Raw genomic sequence first — 20,837 nt, 5'->3', positions numbered from 1 at the left:
TTTTTTTTTTTTTTTTTTTTTTTTTTTTCTTTTTTTAGAAAAAAGAATTAGTAAGAGAGTGAATTTACCAAAGTGCCCTTAATTGACCAAGTGTTATTAAAGGGAAAGGGGGAAAAGAGGGGTTCGTTCACACGTTTTCGCCGACCCCACAGCTGGGCCCACCTCTCACACACAGTGAAGAAAATCAGCCAATCGCCTTTCGGTCGACATCAGCAAGCTGTGGGGCCCACGAACATAATTAAAAAAATAAAAATAAAAAACTGAGTGATTTATACGAAACCCTAAATGCACGACAAATTCGGCCCAAATTCACCCCAAACGCATATTCCCAAATCTCGGCCCGGTCCGACGATCCCTAAGCGTCCACGTGTATCTGGCTTTCAATCCTGGCCGTTGATGCCAGGTCATTTGGTCAATTTATCGGCACGGGAGAGATAGTGTAGACCGTTGGATTTGCATGGAGAAGTACATCGACGGTCTCGATTCTGCCCGAAGTTTTTCGGGGCAGATCTCCGCGCCTTTAAGAACAGACCCTAGCCCCTCTTCTTCCTCGCTCAGAAGTCAGGATCAACCAAAGGCCTCGAACCCTCGCGCTGCACGATTCTTCTTTCGTTTTGTTTTTCCTCAATTTTCTGTGTATGCCGTTGAAGTGCTTTTTCTGCGGCGGCGCGTGAGGGAATTTTCGGCGCGTTGTAAGGGCGTTCAGGGAGATTCATGTTTAATCCTTCAACCACATTGGGGAATACTCGACGGGTTCCTGTCGGAGTCCTACTAGAGACTTGGGGTTCCGTACAGGATGGCTTCCGTCGTCTTAGCTAACCGAAACGAATCCAATTGGCCGCAGCTGAGGGGTAACGGTCGCGGTACGGAAGAAGGATTCATGGGGAAAGTACCTTTTTCAAACCCTAACCCTAAATTTAACAAGAAACAGTTTCACGGCGAGGTGAACGGTTTTCAGATGGACGACTCACTGGCTGAGGCTCAGTCGGCGTCGGATGATGCTTCGTCGATCAATCATCATCGCAGATTGTCCAACGGTGTGGATTTTAGTCAATACGTGAGCTTCGACGTTTCATCGTGTTCGAGGAAAGAGCTGGTCGAGCTGAAGACAAGGTTAATCTCCGAGCTAGAACAGATTCGGCAATTAAAAAGTCGCATCAATTCAGGAGAACTAAATTTTAGACCAAAACACCAGAAGAAATCGTCGAAAGTCTCAGGAACCAAGCGGCCTTTGCCGATGTCGAGCAACGGTAAGGAGTTCAAGCGGTCTAATTCAGAAAACGGTAATATGATGAAGATGTGTTCGCAGATTTTGATGAAACTTATGAAGCACAAACATGGCTGGATCTTCAACAAGCCAGTCGATGTGATTGGGATGGGTCTTCACGATTACTATGACATCGTCAAGCGTCCAATGGATTTGGGATCCGTGAAAGCCAAGTTGGGCAAAGATGCGTATGAATCACCGTTCGATTTTGCATCCGACGTGAGGTTGACTTTCAAGAACGCAATGACTTACAATCCCAAGGGCCACGATGTACACGCCATGGCGGAGCAATTACTGATGAGATTTGAGGAATTGTTTCGTCCAGTAAATGACGCATTGGAAGAAGAAGATCGGCGGTACCGTGACTATCAGGAAGACTTGCCAGCGAGTTCTTGGAATCATTCGGAGGCTGAAAGAACAGTGAAGAAGGATACCCCGATGCAGACTGTGAAGAAGACGGAGCCGATCAAAGCTCCGTCAAGCTCTTCTAATCCGCCAATGATACAATCGCCTGTTAAAACTCCCTCACCTCTACGAGCGCCCCCTGTAAAGCCAGTGAAGCAGCCGAAGCCAAGAGCTAAAGATCCCAATAAGAGAGAAATGACTTTAGAAGAGAAGCACAAGTTGGGAATTGGGTTGCAGAGTTTGCCGCCGGAGAAAATGGAACAAGTTGTACAAATCATAAAGAAGAGAAATGGTCATTTGAAGCAAGATGGGGATGAGATTGAGCTCGACATCGAAGCTGTCGATACCGAAACACTATGGGAGCTCGATCGACTGGTGACTAACTGGAAGAAGATGATGAGCAAGATCAAACGACAAGCTCTTATCAATGCGGCATCTATGAACCACAATGGGGTAAATTACTTGATTCGCATCGGCCTTTCACTAATGAGCCCTCTTAATTCAGCTATTGTTCCTAATGTTTTTATATGATGGATTACGGCAGGTTTTGGCGATCCCTGAGAAATTCGAATTGGGTTCTGAAACAAAGAAGCAACGGAAAGGGGAGGCTGGTGAGGAAGATGTGGACATTGGCGATGAGATGCCTGCAAGTGATTTTCCACCAGTGGTGATCGAGAAGGACGCTGGAGGAGGGCATGCTAGCAGTAGCTCCAGCGGCTCCAGTAGTTCAAGTAGTGATGATTCCTCCTCTTCCAGTGGTATAACCCATCTCTAAAAGTGGTGGATGTTTTGAGATTTGGGATTTGTTTCCACAAAAGTAGAGGTTAACGGGGTACCATCCTTGCAGATTCGGATTCCGACGGCAGTTCATCCGGAAGCGATTCTGACGACAATGCACAATGAAGCGGTGAAGACTTGATGAATGGCAACAAGGAGGTGTCTGAAAGACAGACACCCAAAACGGAGAGCTACAACAAATCCCTCTCGCGCTGCACGTATTGGGCAGAGATTTGTCTGGATGAGGTACTAAATCTGTTCATTATTTGCAAGTTGCAATCTCTTCAGCTGCTACACAATTGTGAATCAATCAACCTTTGATACAACAACAGGGCTGTAAAATCTCCAGATAATAGAGGTCGGGTTCAACCTCGCTATGGCCCTGAAGAAGAGGGGAGANGGGGGGGGGGGGGATGTCGTAGAGACTTGAAAATGAGGAGGGAGCAGTGTAGATCAGGTTTAGAGTCTTTTGAGTTTTTTGTACTCTTTTTTTCGTGTACACATTATTACACTTATATACACATACGTTTCAATGTGAATCAAAGTGCAAAGCTTTTGTGGGGCGTGAAACTTGGATTCTAATATGATATTCCTAGATAATCCAGCTTTTTCTTTCTAATACTTTTCTAACCCTTGAATCCAGGGAGAGGAAATAAAGCCTGGATCCATCAACTATATTAAATTAATAGCTTTGAAGCTTCTTCTCTGACTGTCAATGGAGATTTGGAAACTTCAATTAAAACTTCAGGCATACCCCCCCATGTGGACCAATGTGAAATTCCTTGGAAACAATATACGCCCAAAAACTTGCCACCAAACTACTTGAGGGCTTCATTAATTGTTTGGTTGTTGTCAGTTTGTTTTGTGGTTACAAACAACAACAACAACGCCGCCCCCTCCCTGATCTTCTTTGGTGCCAATGGTATACAAAGTAAAGCAAATCTCGACTTGTGATTCCTGCTGTCTGGGTCAATTTATCGCTGGAAGAGTAGTAGTAATTATAACATGGAAATGAGCCGACAGAGCAGACAGTCCCTACTCTCGAGAACAATGGTGTACTGGCAGTAAAAGAGATCGAAAACGTGTATTACCAAAATAATCTAATAACCCAATTCCTTTTTACGGGGAGGGTTCAATCACATCCAGAACAGCTTTTCTCTTTAACAAACAATTCAACAAACGCAATCATATACTATATCAGGAACATTCTACCATATTCTCCAACCTCCGCGTTTAGATACAAAATCCGCTACATTTCTTACTCCTACCACAGATTAAAGATGGAGAGCACCTTTGGTTGTGAAAATAAGTTGTGCCTTGGCTTATTTCTTCACCTCTTCGTACTCGGCTTCGGGGGCTTGTTCGCCACCCTGAGATCCTCCAGAAGCGGAGCCACCACCGGAACCACCAGCCATGTGTTGCCCAATCTTGGAAACAGCCTTGTTGGCGGCATCAAGTTTCGACTTAATCTCTTCAACGTTGTCTTCTGACATTGCCTTCCTCAACTCTGCCACCGCATCCTCGATTTCTTTGGCAACCTCACTTGGTATTTTCTCCCTATATTCACCCAAGCTCTTCTCGATGCTGTATATGGTAGTATCTGCACTGTTTCTGATGTCAATAAGAGCCTTTCTCTCTTGATCCTTCTGGGCATGCAACTCTGCTTCTTTCACCATTTTCTCAATTTCATCTTCTGAGAGTCCTCCAGAAGATCGAATGGTAATTTGTTGCTCTTTACCGGTGGACTTGTCCTTTGCAGAGACGGTAACAATACCATTGGCATCGATGTCGAATGTCACTTCAATTTGAGGCAGTCCTCTTGGGGCAGGAGGAATTCCAACTAACTCGAACTCGCCTAGAAGCTTGTTGTCAGAGGCCATTTCCCTCTCACCTTGCAATACCTTGATACCCACCTGGGTCTGATTGTCAGCTGCTGTTGAGAACACCTGCAATGATGGGAATTCAAACAATTACAAACGAAAAAATTATCAGCCTCAACCTACTGTTGTTGATTAAATTAATTGATTCATTAGACAAATATCTGTAACTTTAAATCCCACTTGATCGAGCAATTGACCCTTACCTACTACAGTTATCGGTCAATGTGGAAGCTATTCGTTTCTAGAACATGCTATCACTTACAAAAAGGTGGGGATGAGGAAAGGAATAACTTGTGACACCAACATGCACACACTAAATATAGTGATAGGTTCAAGGATTTACCTGGCTCTTCTTAGTTGGAATGGTAGTGTTCCGACTGATCAACCGTGTAAAGATCCCACCAAGTGTCTCAATACCAAGCGATAGAGGGGTAACATCCAATAGAAGCAATTCTTTGACATCACCACGAAGAATGCCACCCTGAATTGCAGCTCCCATAGCAACGGCTTCATCAGGGTTCACTCCTTTGCTGGGGCTCTTTCCAAAAATTTCTGTGACAACCTCTTGCACCTTTGGTACACGAGTCATTCCACCAACTAAAAGAACTTCATCGACATCTTTGATAGAAATACTGGCATCCTTTAAACAATTTTTACATGGGGCCTTGGTCCTTTCAATCAAGTGATTAACAAGGCTTTCAAACTTCGACCTGGTCAAAGTGATGTTCAGATGCTTTGCACCAGATGCATCAGCAGTGATAAATGGCAGGTTAATCTCAGTCTGTGATGTAGATGATAGTTCAATCTTTGCCTTTTCTGCAGCTTCTCTAAGCCTCTGCAAGGCAAGCTTGTCCTTGGTAAGGTCAATTCCCTCAGTTCGTTTGAACTCGCTCACTAGGAAGTCCAAAAGAGCATTGTCAAAATCCTCTCCACCTAAGAATGTGTCGCCATTTGTTGATTTCACCTAAAAAGATAACAAAAGTTAGCAAAGCTCAAATGTTAAGAAAGAAAAAAAAAATATAAGAACGTGAAACTCATATTCATAAAAGAATGAAATAGAGAAAATCTAAACCTCAAAAACACCATTGGATATCTCCAAGATGGAAACATCGAATGTGCCACCACCAAGATCAAAAACAGCAATTAGACCCTCCTTATTGTTCATTCCATAAGAAAGTGCAGCAGCAGTGGGCTCGTTGATAATTCTAAGAACATCCAAACCAGCAATCCTGCCAGCATCCTTTGTTGCCTGTCTCTGTGCATCGTTGAAATAAGCTGGAACAGTGATCACAGCCTTAGACACACTCTTACCAAGGTAGGCCTCAGCAGTTTCCTTCATCTTTGTTAGAACAAAGGCACCAATCTGACTCGGTGAGTACTGCTGTCCGTTTGCTTCAACCCAAGCATCTCCATTTGGAGCTCTGACTATTTTGTATGGCACCATCTTCATTTCCTTCTGTGTCTGAGGATCATCAAAGCGTCTACCAATCAGACGTTTCGTTCCAAACACAGTGTTTGTTGGATTTGTCACTGCCTGTCTCTTTGCTGGTGTTCCTACAAGTAGTTCGCCCTTCTGATTGAAAGCAACCACGGACGGTGTGGTTCTAGCGCCTTCTGAATTTTCAATAACTTTTGGATTCTACAGATATATAACCAGAATCAGGCATGCATAAAAAGGACACACTCAAGCCATCAATCAATCACGTGTATATTGTAGGCTAGACTTACCTTCCCTTCCATGACAGAAACACAAGAATTGGTGGTACCCAAGTCAATACCAATTACATCATTCCCAGCAGGCTTTGAACTGCACAGAGCAGACAAGGTATATATCAGACAATGATGGAAAACCAACAGAAAATGAAATAACTAATTTTTGTGAGACAATAGAACCTGAATGGCCTGGACAAAGTAGCCCATGATTGGCTAAGGTGAGAGTTTCCCCATGATGGCTTGGCATTGCTTGTTAACTGCAATATCATAAACACAAGTGTGTTAACCTAAGAACTTTGATTATGGATATATAATTCCAGGATAGAAAATAAAACCCCATCAAGTAAAGTTGTCAACAAATTTTAACTGGCCAGAAATTGAAGCCAAAAAGAATTTGCACAGGGGGTTGGGCGGTGCCGTGATGTGTTATCACGGCATGTGAATAAGCGCGACTAGGGAAACCGCAGCATCGCATTATACCTCTTCCCACCTCAACTCGACAAGGGAAAAAACCACGTCAAAGCATCGAATGATTAATGTTATTACCACAACTAAATCCAAACATCTTCGCTAGCCTACATTGAGATGACAGTCCAATCAAACAACTTCCTACTATTTCGTGCTAATCTTCTCAAAAGCGCGATGATCACCCACGTCTCTTCATGTATTAACCACGAAGCCACTTCCCTCCCCGTACAAAAGTAAATAATCACTACAAAATCGTTGTACATAGATCCAATAGGGACGGGCACAACAGAAGCCCCAAGCCTTGTTTCCGATCATAGTTCGCATTCCACACCATAACCAAAACCGAAATGAACAACCAAATTATATTATTACAAACAATTCAAAAAAGACGCACAGATTAACAAACAAAATCAACTCCAGATATCCAAAAGAAAGAAAGAAAAAAAAAACTCGCAGCACTCGAAAACTTCCAGCCAAGGATCGACAGCATAAATCAAACAATTGAATAACCACGTAAGCAAGAGGAAGACATACTGATCGGTAAGCTGCAAGGGAGGAGGATGCTAAATCGCGACGTCGAAGAGAACGGAGCAGCGCACCGGTGGCCATGGCCGAAGCGATTGGAAAAGGAATCAATTGAGGAGAGAGAGAGAGAGAGGTTGTTGATTGGAGCTTGCAGAAGGGTTTAGGGTTTTGGGGAGTAAGAAGAAATGGGAGATGATTTAATGTAAGGCGGTGATGAGAAGTGGAAGGAAGGTTCTAGCAATGTAGGTTGTCGTGGAACATTCTAGATCTCTATTCCATCCACACCTAAACCTAAAAATAGCCTCAACCTTTTTTCTCAAATATAAATTCATTTTTAGGGGAAAAAAATAGGTACAAAATTAACCCATTTTAATTCTCACCCCTAAAAATATTATATGTTTTACTTTTAGTTCCTTACCTATTGTCGTTACCCTCACGTCATTCTAAGAAATGTTTCGTTCCCCTCTACAATCGATTGTCCGTTTTAGTTCGTTACATATCGTCGTCGTCCTCACGATTTTAAGACACGTCTACTAAAGAGAGGTTTCTACACCTTTTTAATAAATGTTTCGTTTCTCTCTACAACTAATTGTACATTTTAGCTCATTACATACCGCTGTCGACCTCATGGTTTTAAGACACGTCTACTAGGGAGAGGTTTCTACACTCTTTTATTGTTTATCTCTACAACCAACTGTACATTTTAACTTGTTATATACTGCTGTCGACCTCACGGTTTTAAGACACGTCTACTAGGGAGAGGTTTCTACACCCTTTTAAGGAATGTTTCGTTTCTCTCTACAACCAACTGTACATTTTAACTTGTTACATACCGCTGTCGACCTCACGGTTTTAAGACACGTCTACTTGGGAGAGGTTTCTACACCCTTTTAAGGAATGTTTCGTTTCTCTCTACAACATACTGTACACTTTAACTTATTACATACTGCTGTCAACCTCACGGTTTTAAGACATGTCTACTAGGAAGAGGTTTCTACCCCCTTTTAAGGAAGTTTTGTTTATCTTTACAACCAATTGTACATTTTGGCTCATTACATATCACGTCGACCTCACAGTTTTAAGACACGTCTACTAGGAAGAGGTTTCTACACCTTTTTAAAGAATGTTTTGTTTCCCACTACAATCAATTGTCCATTTTAGCTCATTACATGTCGTCATCAGTCTCATAATTTTAAAACACGTCTACTAGGGAGATGTTTTCACACTCTTATGTTTCATTCGCCTCTCCAGCCGATATGGGATCTTACCGTAAGTGAGTCGAGATACATATAAACTAGCCTAAAAACAACACGAGAATATTAGAATAATTACAGTTGGGAAGTATCATTGATGAACGTTAACAAGTACAGCAGTAGTTCCAGGTGATGAGAACCTGATCAAAGCATTCATGCTGCCAAAAACCAGCAAATGCACAACAATGTTCCCATACAGAGAAAGTGAGGAAAAACAGAAGAAAAGAATGAAAGAAACTGTACATGTAAATAGCTTACAAATGGTGAAAAATAACTGTTAGGGGATATATAAAACTGGTTAGCCTCACGAACCTGCAACAAACTGCAACCCAGTTCCTTCAAGTCTTCCATGGAAAGGGAGGATGATTCAGTATGAAATGTATGATATTTCATTAGTAGTTATCGACGATAATCGGAATCCGACAGACATCGGGAGTGNCAGTATGAAATGTATGATATTTCATTAGTAGTTATCGACGATAATCGGAATCCGACAGACATCGGGAGTGTTAGATGGTTTAACTTACAAATCATTCGAGATCGAGACCGCAGTGCTCGGTTTGCACAAGTAGGACAAACCAAGCACATGGAAAGGATATCACATTATCAAATCCGAAGATAGCCTCCTCCTCCACCTCTGTCGCCAGCACCATTTTTCACAGTTCTCTTAAGAAAAGACTTTCTATTGAGAGACCAGCTCTTTCTCATCTTCCTCCGCCGATTCCACATAACTAAGTAGGTATAAATAGCTGGGAAACTGAAGCAGAGAAGCACCAATATAAGCATTACGGCGCAGAGAAGCATGACGTTGCGAAATCCCTCTTTCAGCTCGGGATTTCTCTGCTCGGTCCATGGTACTCCACCAACATTCATGCCAAATACTGCCAGGACATAGTTCAGAAACAATTGGATGAGTTTCTTCAAATGGATCATGGCAAGAAATTGTTTTTTTTTTCAAAAGAGATTGTTTACCTCCAGTAATGACTGATAATGGTAAGAATATGATTGAAAGAAATGAAAGATAATAGAGTTTCCTGTTAATTTGCTCGGCTTGCCAGCTATCGAGACCGGTCTGGATAGCAATGACACGGTTTGCTAGAAATCCCACGTTCTCTTTCAACCGTCTTAACCGTCCAATTAATTCTTCAAGCGAGCTGATATCTTTACTGGCAAACCATTGTTTAGAAGAACACTTTTCTTTCACTCGTGGAAAGACTTGTTCCCCATGTGCAATCACCTGCTCTCGATGAAAAAGACAAAGACGATGAGTATGCAAAGTTTGGGGTTGTCGTATGTAACAGTCCAAGCTCACCACTAGCAGATATTGTCCTCTTTGGGCTTTTCCTTCGAGTTTACCCTCAAGATTTTAAAACGCGTCCGCTAGGGAGAGGTTTCCACACCCTTATAAGGAATGCTTCATTCCCCTCTCCAACCAATGTGGGATCTCACAATCCACCCCCCGATGGTTGGCTCTAATACCATTTATAACCGCTCAAGCCCCACTACTAACAGATATTATTTGGTTTGATTCGTTACGTATCGCCATCAACCTCACGGATNTTCCCCTCTCCAACCAATGTGGGATCTCACAATCCACCCCCCGATGGTTGGCTCTAATACCATTTATAACCGCTCAAGCCCCACTACTAACAGATATTATTTGGTTTGATTCGTTACGTATCGCCATCAACCTCACGGATTTAAAGCGCTCTACTAGGGAGAGGTTTCCACACCTTTACAAGGAATGCTTCGTTCTTCTCTCCAACCGACCCTAGTCTAAAACAGGAGAGAGAGTAAAAATAAAATTAACAGAGAAACTACCTGTAGGAGCCGCTGCAGATTAAGGTTCATTTTGGGGAATCTTCGGTCATCGAGCATTTGTTTTTTTGAAGTGAATCCACCTAAAACAGCACAAGAATAGAAGCTCATGAAAATAGGTAATATACTGTAATCTTGGATTCTTCCCATTTCATCTTTCAAATATATCTGGAAAGTTCAACATAGCTCACTAATGGACTGTAAACAAGAACAACAATCCAGGAAGTTCCAAATCATCTAGAGTTGTAGTATTTTTGTAGACATATGGTATTGAATTCTAATAGAATGCAACATGAAAGCAACTACGCATTAACTTCTATACAAAAGTACTTCATCTAGCCAATGATTTTATATCTCAATCTAAGTTGAGGGAAAGGAGAAAGAGAAAGAACTAGCATACCTTTATCCATTTCAAGCTCCACAGAATCCAACTCAATCTCAAGCTTAGTCACAACATCTTGAAGATGATCCACATGAGTATCAATAATATGAACAACCAGATTTGAGAGGGATGCTGGCACAGGATTATCAGCCTCCTCCGAGTGATTCATAGTCAACAAGAATTCAAGAACATGCTCCCTAATCACAGTGCCTCCAGTTTCTCTTTGCTCACCTCTCAAGTGAGAGGGGTTCTCCACACTAGGAACTTCCGAGAGAAGAGACTGACCGACCGGTGAGAATCCTAATCTCGGAACACGGCCCAAAGACACGGTGATGACAGAATTCTTAGTAATTCTAGCAGCAATTCTGAATGTAAAATCACTAGATGCAGGGCCAGGTGAATTGACTCTAAACACAAGCGCCCCATTAACATGTCCACAAAAGGGTCCATTGCTTACAAGGGAGAGAATATCTTGAAGATTCAAAGGCGGGCAAAGAACATCGATGAGATATTGAGCAGATTGGGATAGTTTTTGATTCCCTTTTGGAAGTTCTACATGATACCAACAAAACTCCTTTCCTCTACCCTCAGTAAGATCCCATTCCTTGTTATAATAGTTGTCGTTTCCATCAAATATGTAAGCTCTCTTCCTCACCATGCCGGGAAAATGCGTACGAGACAGACCACCTTCCCGCAAAAGAAGCCGTCCTGAAGGCTCCCTCTCCATTTCATTCAATTCTCCCTTAGCAGCAGGCTCCCCATTAGCAAGCTCCATGGATTTGTTCTGGAATTTCAAACACCACATCACTAACAGATTAAACCAAAATCTGTTCTAATTTCCCCATCAATTTGTTCTAAGATTCCGTAGCTCTATAAGAACACATTTCAAAAAGTAACGGAGAGAAATCGATGGAATAATGAGTTACGAAGAATCGCAGATTGAAATCAGTAGAGCAATCCAGAAGAACAAAAGAAACAAACACATGTAACGNTGAAATCAGTAGAGCAATCCAGAAGAACAAAAGAAACAAACACATGTAACGGAATCGGAAATCAAAAAGAATTACCTCCTCAAAATACTCGAAAACCCTAGCTGCAAAACATCGACAAGAAATCCCGCAATCGCCAAATTTTGAAAAGCAACCTTCACTGCCTTGTCAAAGCCCATTCAACAACCATGTAGGTTACTAAACATGAATTCGCAGACGATGAAATTTCCGTAACGCGAAATGCCGAGGATTAAACAAAAACTGTTCGTCGGGCCGTCGTTTTTCGAGGAAGTTGAAATGAAAACGAGTTGCAGCGCTGTATGATAATGGATCACTTCCAATCACGAACAATTGTTTATGAATTTGTTGATAAGACGTTAGAATCTAAATATATGGCGTTTGAATCATGTCTACTTGGAAATCTTTTGTTTGTTGGGATGGAACTCGCCATTGATGACCTCGGCCGCCAGTAATTGGGTAAATTCCATAAAATTTCCATTTCTTAAATTTGGGAGTTCTTAAAAAAGTTCGTTGGTTTTTAGTTAATTCAACGCGAATTTAGCACGATGTTCATCTTTCCCACCAACGTTTCCAACTAACAACATATGTAAATACAGTTCATATTAGGAGAAAATATTTTCATTAAAATAAATAAATAAATAAAATTATTCCAGATTGGTTACCTTAAATTTCACAAATTTCGATTGAGTTGACTAAATTTCGATCGAAGGTGCAGAATTGAGAGGGTTTAACGTAGATATTGGAATTACGCATCTTACAATTTTTGGTCGGGTTTAGAAAATAAGCACTATAAAATTGGACGAGTTTAACCTTGGGTTAAGACGTGTGCTCAGTTCAAGTTTACGTCCCCTGATGAATACCTCTACGCTTTCTTAACATGAGAAGAGGTTTTTGTAATATCTCTTTATGTATCCATTGTGACAATATTTTCGAGTAACCGAGGCTTTAAGTTGTTTCCCATTCTATACACGGAGTTATACTCGTATATCCTCTCCACGTCCCTCCCATGTAACTAACGATAGAAACATCTACGAACATTGTCATATGTGTTGAGATCTCGTTGGATGTAATTTATATTAAATTAACAAAATAAGCTAGTTGGAATCTAGGGAGGGCATTATTGTCAATTCATCATGCGTTGATGAAGTATGACGCCAATCATGGGAGGGAAGAAATGAGATTAATAGATTATTGGAATTGAAATAATTAGGCATTGATTCGTATTTTTTTTTAATATTAAAATTAAAAATTATAGAGATATTATAAACTTTTAAAAATTTAGGAATTAAATAAAAAAAATTAAAAATTTGATGGACTAAACTAGTAAATTTGGCAATTATAGTTGAAGGAAAATGACGATTCTCTCCTCCATTTACGTAAAATCCAACGAAACGAAGTCACGAATGTCGAGGGTAAAAATGTAATTTACTAGTCACTTAGTATTGGAAATTTCAAATATGCCCTTTTCTGATGCCCTTTTCTGAGCCGCTAAGCCTTTTCCACAAGAAGAATTTCCATTAAAAAAGCCAATTCTCAGTACTCCGTTCATTTTCATCCATACGGCAGCCGCCGCTCATCTAGCAGCAACCAATGGAGCCGCAACCACCGCCGTCAGTCTCCGACAAGGACGACGAGATCTCTCCGATCGAAGAAGTCCGGCTGACGGTGACGAACTCCGACGACCCGACGCTTCCGGTCTGGACCTTCCGGATGTGGACTCTCGGCCTTCTCTCATGCGCTCTTCTCTCCTTTTTGAACCAATTTTTCTATTACCGAACCGAGCCTCTCATCATCACTCAGATCACTATCCAAGTCGCCACTCTTCCGATTGGCCAATTCATGGCGGCGGTTCTGCCGGCAGGCCGGTTCAGACTACCCGGGTTCGGGACGAGACGATTTTCGCTCAACCCGGGTCCATTCAACATGAAGGAGCACGTTCTGATATCGATATTCGCAAATGCCGGGACCGCCTTTGGCGGCGGCTCGGCTTACGCCGTCGGAATTGTAAATATTATCAAGGCGTTTTACCGCCGCAACATCTCGTTTCTCGCGGCTTGGCTTCTCATCGTCACTACTCAGGTAAAATACCATTTTAGCCCTATTTTGAAAGACTCGTTTTAATATTTTTTTAAAAAAAAATTATATAGAATAATTTTAAAATTAGTGAAATTAAGACTGTTTCACACTAGAAATGTAAGGAGTCAACCAAAATGACAATTTAATTTAATTTCATTTAATTAATTTAAGAAAAAATAAAAAAGAAAAGGTGGGCCTCTTGCTTTGCTTATTGTGTAGTGGGGATAATGATGTGACGGTGGTTGGAAGGGTATTTTTGTAAATTGGTTTTTTGGAAAAAGGTTTTAAATCTTTAAAAGATTAATTATGAGATTTAAAATAAGGGATAAATACAATAATTAAATAAATAGGAGCACTTTTTCTTCTTCATTTTCCGCCATTTTATTTACTTATTTTAAAGAAATTACATAATAATTTTTTTGTTGCTACCATGATATTTTTTAGAATAATAATTTGATTTAAATGATTTTGAGCTAATTTTAAATAAAAATAAGTGAACACATAATTAATTATTCAAATATTTAAATTAATTTAGAGATTAGGATGATAACATTACCTCTAATATATATATAATTTATTTTGGAATTTTGAGGGTATGGTTTGTTATTTTATATTAAGAAAAACTTAATATTTTTAGTATAAGGTTTTTTTTTAATATTTTATTTTTAGTATAAGGTTTTTTTTTAATATTTTATTTTTAGTATAAGGTTTTTTTTATATATTTTAAAGTTCATTTATAAGGTTATTTATGTCAACATCTTGGGGCTCGTGAGGGCTATTTTTAAAAAAGCCTTATTTTATTGGGTGGATGCAAAATTATTTATCCAAAGGGTCAACGAAGACTTATATTCAGGGTTACGGGTCGGGTCACGGGTTGACCCGATTTGCAGGTGTTGGGTTATGGTTGGGCTGGGCTTTTGCGAAAATACGTTGTCGAGCCGGCCCACATGTGGTGGCCCAGTACACTCGTTCAGGTCTCCCTCTTCCGGTGAGTCCACTCTTTACCATGTAATTAGCCTTTTAAATAATAATAATAATAAAATAGAACACGTGTCCTTTTGATCTGTCTGTTTGAGCATGGTTCAATGAAGATTCTTGTTTCGGTCTTACAATAAACAATATAATGGTTGACTTTGAGTAACTTCTTTTCGGTTCTAACGAAGCGGATTATACGCTTGTCATTATTATCATTTCAAAAGCCGATGGTTTCTATCTTGACCACAGGGCTTTGCATGAAAAAGAAGACTGTCGGATGTCAAGAGGAAAATTCTTCTTAATAGCATTAATTTGTAGCTTCTCATGGTATGTAATCCCAGGCTACCTGTTCCCCACCCTGACAAGCATCTCTTGGGTGTGTTGGGCCTTCCCCCGCTCAGTGACAGCTCAACAGCTTGGGTCAGGCATGAAAGGCCTTGGCCTTGGGGCCTTCACCCTTGACTGGTCGGCTGTGTCCTCCTTCTTGTACAGCCCTCTCATTAGCCCTTTCTTCTCCATTGTCAATGTCTTTGTGGGCTACACTTTGATCATCTACATTGCTGTCCCCATTGCATATTGGGGCTTTAACCTCTACAATGCTTCCACTTTCCCCATCTTTTCCTCTAAATTGTTCACTGCTCAAGGTCAGCTTTATAACATCACTGCCATTGTTAATGACAAGTTTGAGCTTGATTTGGCTAAGTACGAGGAGCATGGACAGATTCATTTGAGCATGTTTTTTGCTCTCACTTATGGCTTTGGGTTTGCCACTGTGGCTGCTACTCTCACTCATGTTGGTTTCTTCTATGGAAGGTATGGATCTTCAATAATCGAACTTGATTAGTCTGTTTAGCTTCTAGAATCTATTTCTTAAGTAGAGATTTGTCTTACGAACTGGAGTTAAATAATGAGTTAACGGTTGACCTGTTATGCTCAAAACGACATAGTGAAATGAAAGCGAAAATGAGGTATTTTGGTTTGTTCCCTTTTTCAAACTTTTTAGAGGGTCACATCAGTTGAAGTTGGAGAAGAAAACGAAGCATTCCTTATAAGGGTGTAAAATTTCTCCCGAGTAGATGCGTTTTAAAACCGTGAGCCTGATGGCAATACGTAATGGACCAAAGAGGACAATATCTGCTAGTGATGGGCGTGGGCTATTACAATGGTATCAGAGATAGACATCAGACGTTGGGCCCTCCAGGGGTGGATTGTAAGATCCCACATCAATTGGAGAGGGGAATGAAGCATTCCTTATAAGGACGTGGAAACCTCTCCCTAGTAGACGCATTTTAAAACTGTGAGGCTGACGGCGATATGTAACGGACCAAAGAAGATAATATCTACTAACGGTGGACGTGGACCATTACAATGGTATCAGAAACAGGCTGGACGATGTGCCAACAAAGATGTTGGGCCCTCAAGGGTGGTGGATTGTGAGATCCCACATCGGTTAGAGAGGGGAACGAAGCATTTTTTTATAAGGGTGTGGAAACCTCTCCCTAGTAGATGCGTTTTAAAATCTTGAGAGGGAGCTCGAAAGGGAAACCCCAGAGAGGACAATATCTGCTAGCAGTGAGCTTAGGCGGTAGAATATTTTCTTGTGCAAATGAAACGAGAAACACTAACTAGGTGCTTAACGATGTTTTCTAACGATGGATAGGGAGATCTACGAACGGTACCGCGCCTCGTACAAAGGCAAAGAAGATATCCATACCAAGCTGATGAAGAGATATGAAGACATACCTTCCTGGTGGTTTTACTTGTTGCTTGTTTTGACAGTGTTGGTTTCTCTAATACTTTGCATATTTTTGAAACATGAAGTTCAACTTCCATGGTGGGGGCTTATCTTTGCTGCTGTTATGGCCTTTCTCTTCACTCTTCCCATCAGTATTATTACTGCCACTACAAACCAGGTTAGTTTGGATAAAGCCACTTTTCATTTGTTCCCCCTTGAATTACCTCAATTGCCATCGGATTATGCAACGACACGAGTTCTTTGAAAAATAGGTGTATTTTGATAATGCCTGTCGAGAAAGGTGGAGGGACCTCTGACCTCTTGTTCGGTAGTATATACCTTAACCAGTTGAACTATAAGCTATGATTATGTAATTAACCAGATACCACAACAACGCCCCTAGCTAATTATTAATATGCCCTTAGTATCATTCCTATAGCTATGCTCGTGTGATGTCCCACATTGGTTGGAGAGGAGAACAAACCACCATTGATAAGGTGTGGAAACCTTCCCCTAGCAGACGCGTTTTAAAGCCTTGAGGGGAAGCCCGAAAGGGAAAGCCCAAAGAGGACAATATCTGCTAGCGATGGATCTAGGGCGTTACAAATGGTATCAGAGCCAGACACTGGACGATGTGCCAGCCTTCTCGCTGTTCCCTGAAGAGTGGTAGACACGAGGCGGTGTGCCAGTAAGGACGCTGGGCCCCAAAGGGGGGTGGATTTGGGGGCGGTCCCACATCGATTGGAGGAAGGAAAGAGTGCCAGCGAGGACGCTGGGCCCTGAAAGAGGGTGGATTGTGATGTCCCACATGGGTTGGGGAGGATAACAAACCACCATTTATAAGGGTGTGGAAACCTTCCCCCAGCAGACGGCTTTTAAAGCCTTGAGGGGAAGAGGACAATATCTGCTAGCGGTGAATCTGGGGCGTTACAAATAGATTGTGATGTCCCACATTGGTTGGGGAAGAGAACAAACCACCATTTATAAGGGTGTGGAAACCTTCCCCCAGCAGACGCGTTTTAAAGCCTTGAGGGGAAGCCCGAAAGGAAAAGCCCAAAGAGGACAATATCTGCTAGCGGTGGATCTGGGGTGTTACAGCTCGGGTTGACGATAATGCCTACCGTTTTTAGTTTACGGTTTTATGTAAAAGCTTTATCCAAAAAATGAATGTTTCCACAATGTGTATTTGATAGCTCATCTTTTCTACATGTTCAAATGTCGTTGGATAAAAAACAGACACCAGGACTGAACATCATTACAGAGTATGTCATTGGACTAATATATCCAGGAAGACCAATTGCTAATGTATGCTTTAAAACATATGGCTACATGAGCATGGCTCAAGCTGTGTCCTTCCTCAGTGACTTCAAGCTTGGACATTATATGAAGATTCCTCCAAAATCAATGTTCCTCGTCCAGGTTCGTTCAACTCGTTCGAAGATGTTAGACTGATTTTGTTTTGGTTCTCGTGCTTTCGAATATCCTATTTTGATCTTCTAACTTGATACTTCTTACGGTCTTTGTTGTTTATTTCCCTTACCTAGCATAACTTTGTGAGATCCCACATTGGTTGGAGAGGAGAACGAAGCATTCCTTGTAAGGGTGTGGAAACCTCTCCCTAGTAGATACGTTTTAAAACTTTGAGGGGAAAGTCCAAAGAGGACAATATCTGCTAGTAGTAGGCTTGGGCTATTACAATGGTATTAGAGCTAGACACCGGGCGGTGCGCCAGCGAGGATGTGGAGCTCCCAAGGGGGATGTGTTTTGAGATCCCACATCAGTTGGAGAGGAGAACGAAACATTCATTGTAAGGGTGTGGAAACCTCTCCTTAGTAGACGCGTTTTAAAACCTTGAGGGTAAACCCCAAATAGGACAATATCTGCTAGCGGTGGGCTTGGGCCGTTACAAATGATATCAGAGCCAGACAGGGTGGTGTGCCAGCGAGGATGCAGGCCCCCAAAGGGGTGGATTGTGAGATCCCATATCGGTTAGAGAGGAGAAATGTGTATTTGATAGCTCATCTTTTCTACATGTTCAAATGTCTTTGGATAAAAAACAGACACCAGGACTGAACATCATTACAGAGTATGTCATTGGACTTATATATCCAGGAAGACCAATTGCTAATGTATGCTTTAAAACATATGGCTACATGAGCATGGCTCAAGCTGTCTCCTTCCTCAGTGACTTCAAGCTTGGACATTATATGAAGATTCCTCCAAAATCAATGTTCCTCGTCCAGGTTCGTTCAACTCGTTCGAAGATGTTAGACTGATTTTGTTTTGGTTCACGTGCTTTCGAATATACCATTTTGATCTTCTAACTTGATACTTGTTACAGTCTTTGTTGTTAATTTCCCTTACGTAGCATAACTTTGTGAGATCCCACAAAGGTTGGAGAGGAGAACGAAGCATTCCTTATAAGGGTGTGGAAATCTCTTCCTAATAGACGCGTTTTAAAACCTTGAGGAGAAAGTCCGAAGAGGACAATATCTGCTAGGGGTAGACTTAAGCTATTACAAATGGTATTAGAGCCAGACACTGGGCGGTGTGCCAACGATGACGTGGGGCCCCCAAGGGGGATGGATTTTGAGATCCCACATCGGTTGGAGAGGAGAACAAAGCATTTCTTATAAGGATGTGGAAACCTTTCCCTAGTAGATGCGTTTTAAAACCTTGAGGGGAAAGTCCAAAGAGGACAATATCTGCTAGTGGTAGGCTTGAGCTATTACAAATGGTATTAGAGCCAGACACCGGGCGATGTGCCAACGATGACGTGGGGCCTTCAAGGGGGATGGATTTTGAGATCCCACATCGTTGGAGATGAGAACGAAGCATTCCTTGTAAAGGTGTGGAAACCTCTTCTTAGTAGATGCGTTTTAAAACTTTGAGGGGAAAGTCCAAAGAAGATAATATCTGCTAGTGGTGAGCTTGGGCTGTTACAAATGGTATCAGAGCCCGACACTGGGTGGTGTGCCAGCGAGGATGTGGGCCCCCAAAGGGGGTGGATTGTAATATTCCACATCGGTTGGAGAGGAGAACAAATCATTCCTTATAAGGGTGTGGAAACCTTTTTCTAGTAGATGCATTTTAAAACCTTGAGGAGAAAGTCAAAAGGGGACAATATCTATTAGTGGGCTTGGGTTGTTACAAACTTAGTGGTTAAAACATCTATAATGTTTATGGGTCTCGGGTTCGAGTTCGCCTCCCCATATACCGTAAAAAAATGACAAGCCTTTTAGTAGACTTGCTGACTTGTTCTGTTTTGAATGAGTAATGTAGTTCATAGGTACAATACTAGCTGGAACCATCAACCTTTGTGTGGCATGGTGGTTACTAACCTCCATAACAAATATATGCGTAGTGGAACTCCTTCCTCCCAACAGTCCATGGACGTGTCCAAGCGACCGTGTCTTCTTCGACGCATCGGTCATATGGGGACTGATCGGGCCAAAGCGGATATTCGGGTCACACGGATTCTACGGTACCATGAACTGGTTCTTCCTTGGTGGTGCAATTGGGCCAATTCTAGTATGGCTACTCCACAGAGCCTTCCCAAAAAAAACTTGGATTCCTCTAATCAATCTCCCGGTGTTGCTCGGAGCGACTGCATATATGCCCCCGGCGACACCGGTGAACTACAATTCCTGGGTTCTGATAGGAACCGTGTTCAACTTCGTCGTGTTTCGATATCGGAAGCAGTGGTGGCAGAGATACAATTACATTCTTTCAGCTGCCTTGGATGGCGGCATGGCCTTCATGGCTGTGTTGTTGTACTTCTCAGTTGGCATGGAAGAGAGGAGTGTGGATTGGTGGGGCACTGCAGGCGAGCACTGTGATTTGGCTACTTGTCCTACAGCCAAGGGCGTTCTGGTTGATAGCTGCCCAGTTAGATAAATAAATAAATAAATAAATATATATATATAATTTCGTCCCAATATTTTATATCATTTTAGTCTCTGTATTTTTTAACGTATAATACTATGATAACAAAAAATTATAATTTTGTTCATGTATTTTATAATTAATTTTATTTTAGTCTCTCCATATTTTCGTTAATTTGTAATAATTAGTCTATTTATTTTTTTAATAAATCTTAAATTTAAACAGGGTTTTCAATAAATTTAGTCCATAATTTTATCAATTTTTTTTAAATAATAATAATTATTATGATCAAAGAAAATCACTTTATATTTATTTTCATTAATGCGTTATGGCAAAATATATATTTAATCACATTTAAAATGATAAGGAATAAAGTAAAAAAAAATATAAAATTCCCACATGTAATATAAAAATAATAAATAATAAATATTATTGAAGCATATGCCAAAATTTCCAGCAACTTGTCAAGTTGGTTCCCTTTTGTCCGATCTGTCGGGTCCACGTGTTCTCAGTTTGCAATTGTGGGCCCCGCAAAATCAGTTCCTGTAACTTCCGTACGCCACAGTTATTCCGAGTCCACCATTCGGGTCAAATCAGTCATTTTTAGTTTCAAATCAACGTCTGAAAATTCGCCAGGTGTACTGATGAACGGTTCTTTCGTGGGTTCG

At 41.3% G+C, this 20,837-nt stretch overlaps 4 protein-coding genes across 9 annotated transcripts; 2 read left to right on the top strand and 2 right to left on the bottom strand.

The window, feature by feature from the left end:
- Positions 1–538: 538 nt before the first annotated feature.
- LOC111810873 (transcription factor GTE7-like) lies at positions 539–3,226 on the top strand. 3 transcript variants are annotated; one of them, XR_002817464.1, is made up of 4 exons: positions 539–2,125; positions 2,217–2,430; positions 2,520–2,906; positions 3,093–3,226. XR_002817464.1 is itself a non-coding variant. In XM_023697691.1 (3 exons), exons 1-3 carry the CDS (start codon positions 797–799, stop codon positions 2,573–2,575), a joined length of 1,599 nt encoding a protein of 532 aa, XP_023553459.1. In that variant the 5' UTR covers positions 539–796; the 3' UTR covers positions 2,576–3,049. The 3 variants fall into 3 exon arrangements, 1 of the variants encoding a protein (XP_023553459.1); XR_002817463.1 differs by lacking the exon at positions 3,093–3,226 and having other exon boundaries at positions 2,520–2,695; positions 2,782–2,855; XM_023697691.1 differs by lacking the exon at positions 3,093–3,226 and having other exon boundaries at positions 2,520–3,049.
- Positions 3,227–3,508: 282 nt separating this feature from the next.
- LOC111810872 (heat shock 70 kDa protein, mitochondrial) lies at positions 3,509–7,249 on the bottom strand. Its single transcript, XM_023697690.1, has 6 exons — positions 7,045–7,249; positions 6,223–6,299; positions 6,058–6,136; positions 5,402–5,968; positions 4,673–5,293; positions 3,509–4,395 (listed from the first exon to the last, which is right to left on the bottom strand). The coding sequence occupies exons 1-6, from the start codon at positions 7,117–7,119 to the stop codon at positions 3,772–3,774; spliced, it is 2,043 nt and encodes a 680-aa protein (XP_023553458.1). The 5' UTR covers positions 7,120–7,249; the 3' UTR covers positions 3,509–3,771.
- Positions 7,250–8,741: 1,492 nt separating this feature from the next.
- On the bottom strand, positions 8,742–11,958 carry LOC111810122. 2 transcript variants are annotated; one of them, XM_023696705.1, is made up of 5 exons: positions 11,556–11,958; positions 10,507–11,272; positions 10,110–10,189; positions 9,261–9,525; positions 8,742–9,169 (listed from the first exon to the last, which is right to left on the bottom strand). In XM_023696705.1, the coding sequence occupies exons 2-5, from the start codon at positions 11,261–11,263 to the stop codon at positions 8,895–8,897; spliced, it is 1,377 nt and encodes a 458-aa protein (XP_023552473.1). In that variant the 5' UTR covers positions 11,264–11,272; positions 11,556–11,958; the 3' UTR covers positions 8,742–8,894. The 2 variants fall into 2 exon arrangements, with proteins under 2 accessions (XP_023552473.1, XP_023552472.1); XM_023696704.1 differs by lacking the exon at positions 11,556–11,958 and having other exon boundaries at positions 10,507–11,463.
- A 1,054-nt stretch (positions 11,959–13,012) lies between these two features.
- On the top strand, positions 13,013–20,296 carry LOC111810121 (oligopeptide transporter 4). Of its 3 annotated transcripts, none has more exons than XM_023696701.1 (6): positions 13,013–13,577; positions 14,465–14,562; positions 14,799–15,362; positions 16,210–16,462; positions 18,345–18,527; positions 19,567–20,296. In XM_023696701.1, the coding sequence occupies exons 1-6, from the start codon at positions 13,089–13,091 to the stop codon at positions 20,179–20,181; spliced, it is 2,202 nt and encodes a 733-aa protein (XP_023552469.1). In that variant the 5' UTR covers positions 13,013–13,088; the 3' UTR covers positions 20,182–20,296. The 3 variants fall into 3 exon arrangements, with proteins under 3 accessions (XP_023552469.1, XP_023552468.1, XP_023552470.1); XM_023696700.1 differs by lacking the exon at positions 18,345–18,527 and adding an exon at positions 17,521–17,703; XM_023696702.1 differs by lacking the exon at positions 18,345–18,527.
- Positions 20,297–20,837: the final 541 nt, after the last annotated feature.

The sequence above is a fragment of the Cucurbita pepo genome, chromosome LG14, assembly GCF_002806865.2.
Source record: "Cucurbita pepo subsp. pepo cultivar mu-cu-16 chromosome LG14, ASM280686v2, whole genome shotgun sequence".
NCBI lineage: Eukaryota > Viridiplantae > Streptophyta > Magnoliopsida > Cucurbitales > Cucurbitaceae > Cucurbita > Cucurbita pepo.
This window is presented reverse-complemented; position numbering and strand designations above follow the sequence as displayed.